Raw genomic sequence first — 17358 nt, 5'->3', positions numbered from 1 at the left:
TTCAGAAAAATATACATCAGCACTCAAAACATTTTACAAATGCCTATAAAAAGACTAATAATGGATTTGTAGCCCAATTTTTGTGGTGTGAAAACTAGGTTACGAAAATCTGAATTTTCATCATGTGGATGGAACCAAAAACTTTTGATGTTGGAAATCATTACAAAGACATGCTCTTTGTCTACAAAAAAAATTTTTTTTTTAGTTTTTTTATTCCTTCTAACGAAAATTTTACGTTTCTTGGAAATTGCCTAAAATTTCAGAGTCAATCCGTACCAAATGGTCCAGAGCTGGTCGCTCGACCATTTTTATTTTTTTATTTGTCTGTCGTTGTAACCCCTGTACAAGAGTAGTTCAAAACAGGCATTATTTTTCTAACTAGACCGTTTGAAAATGGCGGCCATTTTTGTTTCGTGACTTGCAACATTTTTGGCCAATGCAGACAGTTGCGAAAATCATGATAACTCAGCTAAGAAATATTATAGAAATCTGGGGTAAAAAACATTGTTTTCGGTATATTTCAGGCTACATTTTATGTTCTGCATCTTTTTTAACCACATCTAATGCAAATGGCTGAAATTTAGGGTCAAAACTGACTGATATTCAATTTTGAAGGGAAATCAATGTATAAAGTGCTGTAAAATGGAAACCGTTTGAGATAGAGTGAAAAAAAAATGTAAGGGGTTTCTTTCAACCATAAAGGAAAGGTGTATACCAAGTTTCATCGAAATCGGAGTTGGTGGGTGTCAAAATCTTAGTTTTTTGCGTTGATTTGATGTGGAATGACCCTTCTACTAAAATGTTTTTAAAATGACGTGTCTCTTGACTTGTATAGTAGTCTTCCACAGTCGGCGATAAACAGCACAGATCCAGGTGTTTCCACTAAAGGTATCGGGTTACATGGCACGCGAGATGGAGGGCACTGACCCCAACACGAGAGGATAAGAAATAACTAGGGCAGGTTGCCTATATTAAGGGGCCTATTTTGCTGGGGACGAAGAACGAACAGCCAATGGGAGCAGCTCATGGAAATCCATTCCCAGACGTTGGAGGTGTTATTGCGGTTATCTTCTGCTACATGAAGTCACACATACACGTAAAATCATATATAGGAGTTTACGCACAACAGAGGCAATTATAACCTCTCAGAATTAATACAGTGCGTCCAGTTTGGCTCGGGGCCGAGATAGCGTGTGATTGCAGAACGGCGAGGCATGGTGCAGATGGCGGCATTTTCGTCCCATACGTCCCGCTTATTTTTGCGACATATCTTTAGCATGCAGACAAGTATAAGTACAACGAGTACTAACCTGTGTAACAAGAGTTGTTCAAAGTGATGACCAACTGCATAATAATAATAATCAAATCAGCAAGGTGGTGTTATTAACCGGTAACTTTTCCACGAAAACCACGCCATGCCATGTCACTGGAACATGGCAATTACACAAACTAATGGCGATTGTCTACACAAAGTGTTGCTGTTTATTGGTATTGCTAAGTTTTGCAAAGGAAAACGCACGTTATGAATGAATTCGTTACTACTGGTTCAATTATTTACAAAAGAATAGTATTGTTTTTATATTGTTATATATATATATATATATATATATATATTTCTCTTGCAATACCTGAAGCCGTATCATGTTTTACTTCTTCTTTACAGGAATGTCGTAAATAAGGATGCTTTCTTATGTATCAAATATAATTTATGATGCATAACAAGACGTCCTGTCACACCTACCTGCAGAAGACTATTACAGTTATTTGCAGTGGCGTGCCCAACTTTTTCGTACAGGGGATGTGACTGTAATGTTGAGGCCAGTGCATTTTTTTTTTTGGAGTCAGTGCTTTTTTTTTACCATATTTTCCTGCATTCGACTTGGCCAAAGGGGTAATGACCCCCACCAATCCCCAGCGGACATGCAACTGGGCATTAGTGGACATTTCTGCAGCTGGAATGGAAATGTGAAAGGAAAAGTTCGCATGCGTAAATGAAATAATTTCCAGTGTTGTATTAATAGTGTACTTCGAGTCGAGACAGTGTTTGTGTGAAGCAGGTGCTACAAGAAAATATGACAAGCTCCACTGTGACATTACATGGAAAAATCGTTGAACAAGTGCTGTGTTAAATTCACACAATGACATATTAAAATGACTTCATACACGAGTGCTGATAGCCGTGAGGAACAACATAACTCCAAAACGATAGAAGTGAAAGGAATTATTCAAATTCCTTTCACATGTAAATTTATGTAAAGACGAACCAACGTTCTTTAATAATAAAACGTATTTTAAAAAAAAACATATGAGCAAGAACCAAGTTTGAACTGCTGGTACTGCTTCAGGTTCATAATTATCATTCACTCCGTGAGTATCATACCAAGCTTAACCTATTTCGCATGTGTAGTCAGAACGCCACATACATCAATATGTATCATGCACCAACATGAGGACGAAGTGACAAGCGACACATGCGACTTAGAAACGAAACTTAAGTTGGTCGCGCATGGAAGTGAACAACTAGAGGATCTCGTGTTGCTTGTCGCTTGTCACATTGATCTGAAAGCTGCCTTAGATCCTTATCATTCGTATCATGTCTTGACAAAGACTATAATGTTACCACATCATTACACATTCTTGTTACCGAATTTCAAAGGTTACATTAAGTAGATTGTGAAACAATTTGTATCACAATACGGTTCTGTGCAAAAGGTTCTCACTAAAAGTTCAACATAATACGTTCTTACACTTACACTTACACTTACCACCAGTGCTTTAGTAGCTGAAGTCTTGGTTTTGATTTGATTTGATTTAGTTTATTTTACTTCGCGTTTTGTGCCTCTTGGCTAATTTGCGAAGATGGGGATGAGTGATGAAATGATGAAATTGATGAATGGACATTTACAAACAACCAAGCCCGACCGGGATTCGAACCCGGGACCCTTGGCGTCGCAGCGCGATGTGCTAACCACTCGGCCACAGGGTCGGGCCTGAAGTCTTGGGCTGATTCGTTTGTTTCACTTCATAATTCTAACAAATTATTACAAAACCTTGACAATTTATTCTAGAAATACAATTTTGCATGAAGTGTAAATAAGAATTGCATCGGAACTAGTCCCCAAGATGCCTGGGAAAAGATTTTCAATTTTGGCACCTTCATATCGAAAATACTGTAACGTATACAAGCAGTGACGTCAGTAGATGGTGTTATATGCCATCTATAGGAAGTCAGCTAGTTCGCCCCGCGACAGGTAAGAAAAACTTAGCAATTAAATGAACTGTTATCCTAAAAAGGCACTTTTTTTGCGGGCCCAGAGAACATTCGACTCATCCCTGTCAGGCCCCTGGCCAGAATTTTTTTTTCGGCTCATCTCTTATCAACAGCCGTCAGCTAAAGGCAAAGAAATGTTGGGAAGTAGAAGGCCTGAAGAGGAATTTCTCAGTATATTGCAATTTATTATACAATATGTTTAATCTCGCTAAGGAAGTAAAATTAATTACCACTATACACTATATAAATTACATATTTGTAGCATTTCGTGGGGGGGAGGAGGTTAGGTGTCTGTACTCTACCCTATCTTAGCATACTTTTTCCTAGTGGAATTATTGTACAGTGGGATCCACGAATATTATCGTGCAAATTGTCCATCACCATGTTCATGCACTTTTTTTTTGACCCAATAAGAGCTTCAAGAATTAAAAGAAAACTCAAAACAAGCTGTTGACAACTTCTACACCAGCATACATAAAAATCCATCGCTGAAAATCACATAGGATGCAAGACAAAAATTAATGAAAATAGTCGTGGACAATTTGCACGGTAATACTCATGGATCCCACTGTACATTAAGGTAAGTAAATTTTCCAAATTGTTCATAAAAAACTGTAAAATTAAATTGGAAAATTAACTTTCACTACAACAGAAAGTCAATCCATTTTTGTCTTAACTAATACCAACGCGTAAGTTCAAACAAACGACAGTATCTGCTGAGTTGCTTAAGAATTCAAAATTTTCAAGACCAAATGGGCAATATTAGGGGGTAGGTCGTCGGACCTCATCTGCCACGCCTCTGGATGTTCCCGTCACGATCACGCTATTGTCGTTCATATGTTTTCGTCAGATTCACCAAAATTGCAACACTTCGTTTCATACGTCAGCATAAGGCACTCAAGGGTTTTGTTAACGGTTTAAACTTCCTTTTCATATCATAAAGTCCTTGTGTTTTTTAAAACATGTATTTACAAAAAATAAGTTACAAAAAACTAATACTAACATTTTAAACATTTCGCTCTGCAAAAGTTAAAATCGTTCCCACTCCTCGTCAACCTTCTTGGTGGCAGAGTCTGAAAGAAATAACAACAGCGTGAACGGATGAAGTCGCATGTCTATTCTCGTAGAACTGTCGAGAAAATATTATATCATCCTGATTTAATGAGTGTGGCCCGATTTGCGTTACCCATCCCCAAACAAGGACTCGAAACCAAAACCTTGATCAATGAAGCAGCATGGTACCATTTAAAGTCAAATTCTGCTTGAGTGATGTGAAATAGTTGCAAACAAATTCTAATATTCCAATATATACCGGGTGGTCCAAAAGTCCCGGAACGGTCACATATCGTGAGAAATACACATCGAATCGGAAAACGAAAAATACGTGTTTAATAAGTGAAAGAAAGCTATTCAATGATATCACACTTGATTCCCCAACCCCGTCCGCAACTGTGACATTTTAAATGGAAACCCCATTTTCTATTGTAGAATCGGAAAGAGGACTTCATTCCGAGCCCATCGAGCTATCAACCATCCTCCTAGCTCAATTAGGAACGGAGATATGGCGATTTTTTTTTTAAAAAAGTGAAAATTTCATAAAACCCCAAAAAAATTCAAAGGGACGCTCTGCCCCTAATTGAGCTAGAGTGAACGCGATTGTAGATTCGGAATCTGCACGTCAAGACCTCTCAATAGAGTACAGAGGTTGTTCGCTTTATATCCGACCATTGTCGATTCGGTGCTGCCACCTGGCGTGAACTATGGGTCTGCTGGCGGGTGCAGTGTTGTGTCTGACCTTGTAGGTGCGTGAGTGTTGGTAGTGAATGTTATCAAATGGCGCCGAAAATCAACCTGTATTGGGAGGGTTACGTAATGGCCCTTTTCCATGCTAAGTTTTCATACGTACGCATTGTGAACCTGTATGAAAGGTACCTGTCGGGTTCCAAATGGAAGAAACTTGTCACAATGGATGAATCATATGTCCATCTCACTGCTAGTGGTCACATTCGAGCGATCACATACCGTGACATTGACGGCAAGGGTCGCAGCAACTTCGTTCGTCAGTGCAGGGAAAGTTTCCCTCGTGGCTTTATGGTTGTGACGGGATTTGGATATGAGGGTCAGTTGATTATACGCAAGGTGGACAAAAACGTGAAGGTGAATGCCAAATACTTCCAAGACTCCATTCTGACACCTATCTATCGGAGAGACATCCCAAAATAGTATGGAATGGACGCGAACCAGGTGATGATCCATATGGACAAGGCTTCGAGTCATACCCCCAGAACATAACTACGTTTTTATCAGGAAATGGCAGAGGAATTAGGAATTCGTGTTATTCCGTTTGAAGACATTCCTGTGAAAAGCCCAGATGCCAGTCCAATGGATTTTTGCGCATTTGGACTGTTGAAACGAAGTCTTCAACATCGCCGCCCACCCTGGATGGTCTATGGAAAGCTTGCAGGGAGGAGTGGGACAGACTTCCCACGCCTGTCCTGCGCCGGAGCTTGGTGCAATGGAAACTGCGATGCCGGGCGATAGTTCACAATGCTGAGGGTCCAACAGAACATGATCGGTGGTGGCGGCGCGGTATCTCTTAAGGTGGGTACCCGTCAAATATGGTCGGATATAAAGCGAAGGACCTTCTGTATATGGAAAGGGGGGGGGGGTCTAAAATCGCCATATCTCCGTTCCTAATTGAGCTAGGAGGATGGTTGATAGCTCGTTGGACTCGGAATGAAGTCCTCTTTCCGATTCTACAATACAAAGTGGAGGTTTCTATTTAAAATTTCAAAGTGGAGAATCAAGTGTGATATCATTGAATAGCTTTCTTTCACTTATTAAACACGTATTTTTTCGTTTTCCGATTCGATGTGTATTTCGCACGATATGTGGCCTTTCCGGGACTTTTGGAGCACCCGGTATACAGGTACCTGTTCTGAAAATATTTAAAATAAAATTTGTTTTAAGTCAAGTTTATGCTGAAATAAGTTAATAAGAACTGGACCTATAAAGTGGAAATCCAACCAATAATGTTCCTCTGCCGGGAACTATTGATTATGATATGACGGGGGGGGGGGGTTCATTATTGTGTTTGAGTAACAAACGTTTATCGCATTTTACAGGTATTTTGTATTTCTCACATTTTACATTCTGCCTCTTTAGGATGAGAATGACTGTGAGGATGTACAGTAATCAAATGATATTCATCAAAGCCGAACCTCGTACTTAGAACCTTCAGTTACGAGATCCTTAGTCGGCCAATCAACGCAGCCAGAAGTGTTATAGGCCATGCGCGCCGACTACGTGGGTGCTCCGGGGCTCGAGCACCCACATAAATAATCTTGTGGGTGCGCCGCACCCACAAGATTTTTAGTTTGATAAAAACAAAATACAATAAATATTTCTCACTTGGCATTATCAAAAAATAATAAGCAATTAAAACATTGAGATGGAAGTTAAAATTTCTAACCTCTAAAACATAATTGTTTCAAATGTGTTTGTGCAAAGGCAACCAAGCAACACATTCCCCCCTTCCTTGCCTGTCTCTGGCCAAATCAAAGGCAGTCCCCACAATAACAATGGAAGTATATTGTATAGTGAATAGAATCCCGTCTTTTCGGCTTGCTTTGATGTTTCCTTACAAGTGACACACTACAATACGCCCACTCCATTCGTCAACTATTGTTTTAAAATAACTACTTGCCGATATTGAGCACTAATTAAGAATAAACCGAAACACAGGGAAGCCCCATGCGTGAAATGCTCACAGAATTTGTGAAGTTTGTACGGGTGATTTTAACTATACCTGTTACTTCTTGTACCTCTGAGCGGTCATTTTCAGCACTTAGACGATTGAAAACGTTTTTGCGGTCAACAATGACCCAAAAAAGCTTGAATGATTTGGCAATTTTGCATGTTCATAAAGAAATGACTAAAAATATTGACATTACCAAAATTGCAAACAAATTCATAAGTGCAAATGTCGTAAGAAGGAATGTGTTTTATATTGAAAGTTAACATGTCATGATTATTATTATTTGGTACATAAAGTTAGTCATCTTGTAGTTTCTGTTCACAACAAAATCCTTGCATAGTTCTTTCTGCAATACAATTACAATTATTTGCATTTATGAAGATTTTTCATTTTAATTTGTATGAATGTGGTATTTTCTTTTAGTAACGTGTTGATAATAGCATTGCCTCTTGCAATCATTGTGCATGTAAGTTGTTTAAAGTATACAGGGTCCGGCGGAATGAATAGCCTGATTTGAGTCACGTAGTACGGCGTCGCTGTTGCGCCTGCGCAACGACGTGTGTGCGCGCTGCATTGAGGAAGGACTGCCGTTTGTAAGTATGGCCTTGTGGAGTTCGGAACATCGAGCATTCGCCGTTGAGGCGTATTTAAACAATAACGAGTCTCCAATCAGCGTGCAGCGGCTCTTTCGTCGCCATTTCCAGGTGGGCCGACATCAGAACGTCCTGGATCACAGGACGTTTGTACGGTGGGCGCAACAATTCAGGACTAATGCATCATGTGCAAAAAAGAAAAGCCCGGAGCGACCAAAGACACAACGGACCCAGGAGCGAGTGGAGGAGGTCCGTCAACTACTGATCCGAAGTCCTCGGCGTTCTGCTGCCAGACATGCCTTGGCGCTAGGAATGTCAGATCGTTCCCTGCGGCGCATCATCCATGAAGACCTCCACTTCCACAAAATGCAGGTCGCACAGAAACTAACCGAACAAGATAAACATGCCCGACGAACCTTTGCGTTGCGTTGCTTGGAACTTTTAGCAGCCGAGCCGCAGATGTGAAACAACATACTGATGTCGGATGAGGCTCATTTTGATCTGCACGGTGATGTTAATAAACAGAATTACAGATACTGGGCGCCATTTAATCCTCGTTGGCTGCACGAGCAACCCCTGCACAGTGAACGTGTGACGGTGTGGTGCGGTGTGGCATCGTTTGGCAACATCGGTCCATATTTTTTTGAGGATCTTCATGGACGTGCGGTAACGGTTAATAGCGATCGCTATGTCCAAATGTTACATGACTTTCTCCTTCCAAGGGTGAACAGAGACATATGGTTCCAAGAGGACGGGGCAACAGCCCACACTGCCCGCCGGTCCATGACTGTCTTGCGGCGTCATTTTCCTCGTCGATTGATTTCCCGATTTGGTGACATTCATTGGCCATCACGGTCGCCCGATTTGTCTACCCCTCACTTCTTCTTGTGGGGCTACCTGAAAAGTCAAGTGTACGCTACAAGTCCTCATACCGTGGCTGAACTGAAGGCAAGGATACGTACAGCTGTGGAGGCGATCCCATTGGACATGCTGGAGCGGGTGATGCGAGCTTTCGTTCGCCGCCTGAAAGAATGCGCTGAACGTGATGGCGACCATCTGTCGGGCGTTATCTTCAAAACCAAGTAAAATGGCATATATGGTATGTAATGGCATCTATTATTCTTTGTTTTCAATGTGTGTTTCAATAAATTATTCGATTTGTTTCGACGTTCTGTCCTTTTTATATCCTACTATTCATTCTGCCGGACCCTGTACAATACTTGATAATTACAGATCTAACCGCCATTGATATGCACCCACAGCAATTTTGGAAAGTCGGCGCCCTTGTTATAGGCTCGCCCTAAACAGTAATCAGCGAAACTTCAATTTCCAAAGGATATTTTCTAACATTTTTTACATATACCTACACAATATTTATTCTCCCATAAGTATTCTATTCTTACAACATTGTGTTTCACAATTTATTCTGCTTTGAAGTCAGTGCTGGTACACCAATTCGATCTTTACCATCACACCATTTAGGATAAGGAAGACAATAAACTGCACTTACTTTGAAAAGTGCAATTCTTTAGAGCCACTGTAAAGTTCCAGTTAAGAATTACTAACACGTTCACTAAAATTCTAACGCAATCCTCGTATTTCCTCAACATACAAGTTGCTTAAAGTGTATGATCATTTATAAAATATTACAGTAACTTGAATATTCTGCTGGTGTTTACAAGACAATGTATAAATATATTTTTAAAAACTACTTACCGGTTCTTTGGGAATCTTCAGTTTCTGCGACGTTATTCCAGGGCTGTACTTCTCCTGACCCAAAGAATATAAAAAATATGTCATCCAGTATCCAGATTCCGGCTGAAATGAACCACACGATCGTCCATCCTGAGGCTGGATCCTGGAAAATAACATTAAGATATGTTACATAAAGCTACAAAAAATGGAATAAACATTTTTTTTTCTTTTCACTAGCTGTTCCAGATATTCACCAACTTTTGAGTCAAAATAATTTTCCTTTTACAATTATGTTATTACGGCGCGCTTAGCCAAAAGTGGCAGGGAAGGGACGTTATCAACTTTATCAATAAATCAAAAACAATTATTATTACCAGCATATAAATCAAATAAAAATACTTCTCTAACAATTATTTTAACAAAGTTATCATTTGAAAAACAGTTGAACACACATTTTTTTAAATTTCAAGCTGTTAATCTTCGAAATATCTTTGGATTATCTCGTTACAATGTTATTTCTAGAGACCGGATGTTAGGCAAAATGCCTATTCTTTCCTGTTAGAGATACGATGAAAACAAATGTTGTCAGGGTGGAGGGATTAGCTTCATTTAAAGGCAATTTAATTTTGCCTATTTTATACGATATTGCATATATTATTTCATAAATGCCAGATATTGCCTCTTTTAGGCATTTTCTTTAAAATTGGGACACTGACTTAACTCTGTGCATACAATTTCCTGTTCCCAGGATTAGTTTCCGATGCTTCCAAGAAATTTAAAAATAACAGTTTACAGTAGAAAGCTGAATGGCCTGCTCCAGGTCAAACTCCACCCCGATTCATTGGAAGAATGTCGCCAAGGGGGCGATTGGCCTCTCCCCCTCGCACTTTCCTGGGCTGGCTATCTGAGTTGCATTCCACAGATGCACATAGTATGGAGAAAGCTCTTCAAAAGATCATTGTAGTTTTCTCTCTCGTGGTTTGTGGTGCAAATTTTGTGTGTATTTGTGCTTTTTACTCTCAGAATGCCCAAGGAAGCATCTTCTCCGAGAACCAAATTGAGCAACTATGTGAAAGAATTCGGGTCCAGTGTGTTTACAACTGATGGATTGGTGTTAAATTGTAAGTTATGTGAAAAGTCTGTGAATTGCACGAAAAATATTACGTTGCGCAACACTTAGAAACTGCTAAACACAAATCGGTTTCTATTGAGAAACGAAAGTCATGGAAGGTAAAATCCTCACTAATTACATCATACGCTATTTCTCCTAGGCAGTCTCAGTTTTCTGCAGATTTGTGTAAGGCATTCATAGAGGCAGACATTCCTTTGTGGAAATTGCAGAATGCCTCTTTAAGGGGATTCCTATCGAAGTACACAGGTGAACATGTACCGAATGAGTCAACACTGCGTAAAAATTACGTCGAAGAGTGTTACACGGGTGTCATTGAAAGAATTAGGGAGGAAGTTAGGGGGAAAAAATTTGGGTGTCTATTGATGAAGCAACCGATGCTATGGGAAGGTTTCTTGCTAATGTTGTAATTGATACAATGGAACACAATGTAGAGCCCAAAATATTTCTTCTTGCATGTGAGCAACTGGAAAAAAAACTAATAGTACAGCAATTGCTCAGTTGTTCACTTCCGCACTAAATTTGCTTTGGCCGGATGGTGTTAAGCATGAAGATGTGCTTTTGTTTGTAACAGATGCATCGCCATATATGAAAAAAGCAGCAACGGCCCTTAAAGTTATTTTCCCTGCTATGCTGCACATAACATGTCTCGCGCATGCTCTCCATCGAGTTGCAGAGGAAATTCGTGTTTCATTTCTCAAAGTTGACTCTTTAATTTCCAATGCTAAGAAAATATTCCTCAAAGCACCATCCCGGGTTCTTTTGTTTAAAGAAACAGCCCCTGAACTTGCTTTGCCTCCACAGCCAATAGTAGCTAGATGGGGTACTTGTATATCTGCTGCAGTGTATTACGCGACCAACTATCAGAAGGTGGCTGAAGTACGCGTATCTGAAGATGATGCAACATCAATTCGCGTAACACAGAGTCTTTTGAAAAATTCTGTTGTGCGAAACGACTTAGGATCCATTACCACCCATTATTCAAATTTGCCAGACACAATAACATTACTGGAAGAGAGAAGTGAAACACTGATAAATTCTATGGACCGTTTTCATTCTGCAGTTGACCAAATTAGTGCTGTACCAGGTGCTAAAGGTCGTGAGAAATGTCAGCGAGTTATTGCAGCTAATAAAGACTTGGACAAATTAAGGGCAATTCATCAAGTTCTGAAAGGTGAAAATATACAAACTGAGTTAGATCCACATGTTCTCGCGTGCTTTAAGCATGCTCCAGTAACATCTGTGGAGGTTGAAAGATCTTATTCAGTTCTAAAAAAATGTTGTCCGATCGCAGACATAACTTGTCAGTTGATGACCTGAAGAAATACCTTGTTGTGATATGCAACCGCAATTAGTGCTTCTTATTCAGAGACTGCCAAACCGTACAGTACAAACTTGAAATGCATTTAAACAGTTTCTTAGTTTGAACTGGTGTGTGGAATATATAGTGTAAATTTTTATAACTGGAATAACCCTGTGTGCAGTGATAAAGTGTATATTTAAATAATTTGCGTACTGGTTGGAAGTAGCCAACAATTTATTTTGCCAGACTATTGTGTGTAGCCATTATACAATGGAAAATCTTGGGCTGACGTGACTCCTGTTTGCAGTGATTTATTAAGTACAATATTGGACTCCTGTCTCTCTCTAATGATGAGCTCCTGGTTTATTTTAAGCAACTATAAAGAATGTACAGGTATGTTTCTATATTCTTTAAACACCTATTTCTTTTTGTATGTCTATCTTCATTATTTTGAGTTAAATTTCATTGCCTTTTTTATTGCCTATTTGTATTTTAATGCCTATTTTGAAAATTATAAGTGCTTATTTGCCTGCCTATTTTATATGTTTATAGTGCCTAAACATCCGGTCTCTAGTTATTTCATACCCTCTAATGCTTGATTTCATCATGATTAGTTACAAATTAGAATAGTTAACAGAATTTTAAAAATTCCAGAAATGTAGCTAGAAATTTCTACGTCGCCGGAGAAAATTGAATTTTACTGATTGCAATGAATTCACCCTCGCTCTTTTCTTTCCTTGGGATAAATGTTTTTTTGTCTGGTTTACGCTTCCTTTTTGTATATTCGCGTGGAAATATCTTCCTCACTAAAGCCCTAAGGAAGCCACAGAAAAAAAAAATATATCAATTTTGTCTCACCTCCTCTACAAAAAAACTATTAACTGTAGCAAAATGCACTTGCAAGACAAAAATTGTCCTGCGACAGTAAATTCGAAATTGGCATTATTTATTTGTTTGTTCCTTGTGTAATTTACATTGTGTTTCTATGTTGTGTCTTGAATGCAATTATTATATCAGTAACATAGTATTTCTAATAGTACTGTAAAAATTACCCATTTGTTTTAAATATTGAATACCAAGAAGAAAGAATGTTCTATAGCTGATATCATTAATCAATACCGATAATGTTCGTTTTGTCTCGTAATGGAGCAGCAGTGTATATATGCCTTCATAACCACTTCCTAAACACGAATATAATTATTGTGTTGATGTACAGGAAGAATTAAATTACATCTCATCTGCCATACTTGTAAGAAGGATGAGGAAATTTGAGGGTTGGAGGTCCTCTTTATGATCTGCATTCATTGTGACTAATTGTTAAGTTTAAATGTATCCAGTGACGTACACTGAGGAGTAGCTAGTCTAGCAGAGATAGATCAATCAATCTCACATCTCGAATTATATTCAAATCACAATATTTATTGTCTTGTTAAAGCCACCACAGCTCATATGCAACACCTTTTTTTCCACGCTCTTCTCGTCCATCGGTGTTCTCTTCTTCCGCCAGACCAGTTTTCAGGTAGAAACGGCCGGCCCAAGGAAAAGGAAGATTTCTCTCTACCTCCCTTGTCCCCTCGCCCCCCGCTGCAATGGGTGAAAGCCCAGGCTTTCAGGTCCCCCAGTCTATCTCCTATAGGACAGATAGGGGATTGGTTTCTCATAGGTTTTTTGTAAATCCTGTAAAGAACTCAGGGTAAAATTTTCTGCAGTACTTATGTTCTCTGTATTTACACAACCTTTTACACGTTGTACAATATGTGCGTATGTATAATATGGGATGTAGTTTTATTATTTATGAAATGGGAACGTGTTATGTGCAGACAATGATGTTATGCTTTCTTTCTTTTTTTCTTTTACAAATATGGAATATATAATGATTAAATTACAAATATATGCTCAGGCTCTATCTGACTCTCGTTTTAGTAGTGTTTTATTTAAATATACTACTCTTGGTCTCTAACAGTCATAAATACGGATGTATTTATTTGGGCAAGAGAACGCGTGTTCATATTGTTGTTGGTTTGGTTTATTTTACTTCGCTTTTCTGCCACATTTGGTTATCGCGAAAATGAGGATTGAGTGATAATATGATGAAATTGGTTAAGGGACCTCATATGAACAATCCAGGCCAGGATTCGAACCCGTGATGAGTGCGCATTCTTGTCCTATGTGTTGCAGTGAATAATGAAATAATTTGGAATAAAAAATGTATCTCAGAACTCAAAAAGTCAAATGAATATCATTGAAGAAACTACAAAAAAGTGTGTTGTGTTTTGTTACCTGTCACCAAATCAACCAAGCGTGGGGGACTGGTTATCATAGCGCGCTACGACACCAGGATTTCCGGGTTCGAACCCCGATCCAGGCATGGGCGTTCCCTGTGCTCGTCCCTTCATCAATTTCATCGTATCTTCGCAATTAACCAAATGTGACAAAAAAGCGACGCTAAGTAACAAAAATGAAATCAAATCATTGATTGATTGCTCAATTTGGTTCATTTTACTTCACTTTTCCGCCACCTTTGGTACAACAAAATAGATGAAGGAACACACACAAAGAACACAAATGGCCAATCCGAGATTCGAACCCAGGATCTCTGGCTTAGAGTCTAATCAAATAGTTTTTTACTTCCGAATGTGGGTGGGGGTTACGTGTACTTTTTTCTGGTACTCATTCATAATTTTGCAATCTTTTCCTGTTATTGACATTCTTCTTTTTTTGTAGGAATACTGGCCCTAAAGGGAGGAGGGGTGTGACCCACAGCAACCCCCCTTTGAGCACGCCACTGACGTCACCGCACGTCACTGAATGTATCCATCAAACATAACTGCCCATATTCCCCAACAGTGTGCTCATATTACCCCCACCAGTGGGGTTAATGTGGTTTTGCAGACTTTTGTTTGTGTAATTTTTGTTCCTTTATAGTAAGAGATTTTCCCTTGTATCTTTACCAGATACAGTGCAAAGACCAATCTTCATTTTGCAACATGAAACTTATTTTTATTTAAATCATTAGCAATTTTGTCTTAAGGTGGTCATATTCCCCCACGTCCCCTAATAATAATAAGTTATTATTGTTGTTATTCTTACTATTCAAGCTCTATAAATGGCTTGAAACCCCTACAATTTTATTTGGCGACACCCAAGATAACTACTCATTCTGTAGTTATGTTTGTTGGAAAACCAAAATTAATAATTAGATCTCGTTTTCCAACTTTTGAAAAACCTCTTACATATGAGCCATGCATGTTCTACTGGAAGGTTACACATGTCTTTGAATAATCTTCGGCTCTTAATACAAATGTATAATTTGTCATTAACAAATGTATCGCCCTCTCTCTTTGTGTTTATTTTCATGTGTCTTCAATTCTCCTATATTTTTTGTTTCCTATATCTTTATCCTGTCTTTCTTCCCCTCTTGTTCCCTTTCTCTCTCTATCTCTCTCTCCTGTCAATTCTCCTTTGCTCCCTCTCTTCCATCATTTCTTCTACTTACCTTCACTATTTTTCTCGTTAATAAGTTTAATTAAAAATATAATTAACTGCCCTTTGTTCAATAAGCAAAAATAGTTCAAAACACAACTGAAACGCGTTCATCTGTTGTTTAGTCTAGACAATAATCGTTGTTTTATGCTCAGATAGGTTAATCGTGACTGGAACTACAGTTTAAAGCAGGATCCTGACTGTGCAGCGAGTCTCCAGGACCCCTTCATTACAAGGTGACAGTATTACCACTACGGCGTCGGGATACCGCCAATAATGATTGTGCAAGATCTGTGCGTGTGCTTGTGCTTTTATAATTTGGGAAGAAAATTTGAACACGTAATTGTACCAAGGAAGTAAGCGGCCGACTCACTATCTTGCCACCGAACATTCCAGGTTCGAATCCCTGCCTGCCGTATGTGTTATGTGAGGTTATTGGGAGAAATGATACAAAATAGGAATATGCAAATTGTTCAAAGAAATTTTATAAATATTAACCATACCTCGGCCCCCTTTGTGATGGCGCCCGCCACTGCCGGGCCTGCGATGCTCATGAGGTTCCCTGCGCAATTCGTGATTCCCATCATGGTACCAGCGAAGTTCGGCGACAAGTCGATGTGGTTCACTTGAAAGCCGACGTAACTAGCGCCATTTAGTCCCACGGCAACGGTAAGCAGCGCCACTGCGGCGAATTTGTCTTTCTCTACGAAGCCCAGTGCTATGAGAGCGGCCGCGGGTCCTAAATGAGCTGCAGAACATTTCTTAAATATATTTGGTTTACAAATTTCACATGCGTTTTCTTGCACATAATGAAATTTAACAACTTATAACATTTCGTCCATCGAGAATACAAATGTTCTATCTCCAAAATGTAAAGAAATCGAGATATTTTGGCTGTCATGTAATCGATTTAGGATATCATTGTTTCATTTCTGCCATTGTCTGAAGCCTACATACAACCAATATTGATATATTGAGAGTCTTTTTTGTCCATGTGCAGAATTTGGAAGCAACTACAATAATGCAAACTCCAGCAGCCAATGAACCTTACAACAATTTCCTCAAACAACCACAAACGCCAATCGAGCATGCGATAAACCACTTGCATTCTAACCTCTCAGTCACTTGAGGAAGTTGCTTAGCAATAGTAGTGGCCTTGGCTTCAGTTCTTACTTTTGTTGTTAACAGGCAAAACATGTGAATAACTGTGGAATGAAAGTAGTTGACTGATTTCCCAAAATATGAATTATTTATTTTACATTTGTACCGAATGACAAATTCATAATTAAATTATTTCAACTCCATGTCTTTTCCAGAATGCAGTATTATATCTGGTAGATAGAACACTGGAACTCTCAAATCAAAGCTAGGGTTGAGTGCAATTGTTATATCTGAAATTTCAATTATTAATTACAGCATAAGTACCTACATAACAACTACTTCCTTTTAGAGAGGCTTCAATACGTGTATATCAGCCTTTGCAATGATACAAACTTTCAGAGCAATGGTAACAAAGGTTCAATAAATATATCATGTCAAACTTTAAGGGCTCTCCTGAAAAATGAAAAATTGGACACAGAACATTTACATTCTCGGTGGACGATTTATCAATCTGTAGCACACACATCTTAAAGTGTACATTTTACAGATATCGAACAAAAAAACAGTACAGTGTGATCCATGAGTATTACCGTTCATTGTCCATCACCATGTCCGTGTACTTTATTTGATCCAATAAGAGCTTCAAGAATTAAAATAAAACTCAAAACAAGCTTTTGACAACTTCTGCACCAGGATACATAAAAAAATCCATCGCTTAAAAACACATAGAATGTAAGAGAAAATTAATGAAAATAGTCATGGACAATTGACACGGTAATACTCATGGATCCCACTGTACAACCGAATACCATAAAAACAACCTAAAGTAAACTTTTCATGGCGCAATTTTTCAATACTCACAAAAATCTTAAATATTATCTACTATTCAATATTTTACACTTCACCCTATTAAACTGTATTTATATATATATATGTATATCGGCTATTCATGTCGGTGCCACACACTGGGGTACGCAGAGTTTTTTTTTCGAAGGGTGCTGCAAAGATGAATATTACATATCTGCG

At 38.8% G+C, this 17358-nt stretch overlaps 2 protein-coding genes across 3 annotated transcripts in view; one reads left to right on the top strand and one right to left on the bottom strand.

Moving 5' to 3' along the window:
- LOC145998612 (putative inorganic phosphate cotransporter) overlaps window positions 1-2290 on the top strand; it is a 67724-nt gene extending 65434 nt beyond the window's left edge. Inside the window, exon 10 of the mRNA XM_083135065.1 lies at window positions 1664-2290. Within this exon, the coding sequence (XP_082991191.1) occupies window positions 1664-1678 (15 nt within the window). The 3' untranslated portion in view covers window positions 1679-2290. The remainder of the gene's footprint in view (window positions 1-1663) is intronic.
- Window positions 2291-4222: 1932 nt separating this feature from the next.
- Window positions 4223-17358, bottom strand: part of LOC145998611 (putative inorganic phosphate cotransporter) — an 82498-nt gene continuing 69362 nt past the window's right edge. For both annotated transcript variants that reach the window (XM_083135064.1, XM_083135062.1), the window contains exons 8-10: window positions 15735-15979; window positions 9338-9479; window positions 4223-4344 (exon numbers count right to left, since the gene is read on the bottom strand). In XM_083135064.1, the coding sequence (XP_082991190.1) occupies window positions 4301-4344; window positions 9338-9479; window positions 15735-15979 (431 nt within the window). In that variant the 3' untranslated portion in view covers window positions 4223-4300. The remainder of the gene's footprint in view (window positions 4345-9337; window positions 9480-15734; window positions 15980-17358) is intronic.

Source organism: Lepisma saccharinum, chromosome 14 (assembly GCF_977018435.1).
Source record: "Lepisma saccharinum chromosome 14, izLepSacc3.1, whole genome shotgun sequence".
In the NCBI taxonomy this organism is placed as follows: domain Eukaryota; kingdom Metazoa; phylum Arthropoda; class Insecta; order Zygentoma; family Lepismatidae; genus Lepisma; species Lepisma saccharinum.
Note: the sequence above shows the minus strand (reverse complement) of the source record. Positions and strands in the feature narration are given on the sequence as shown.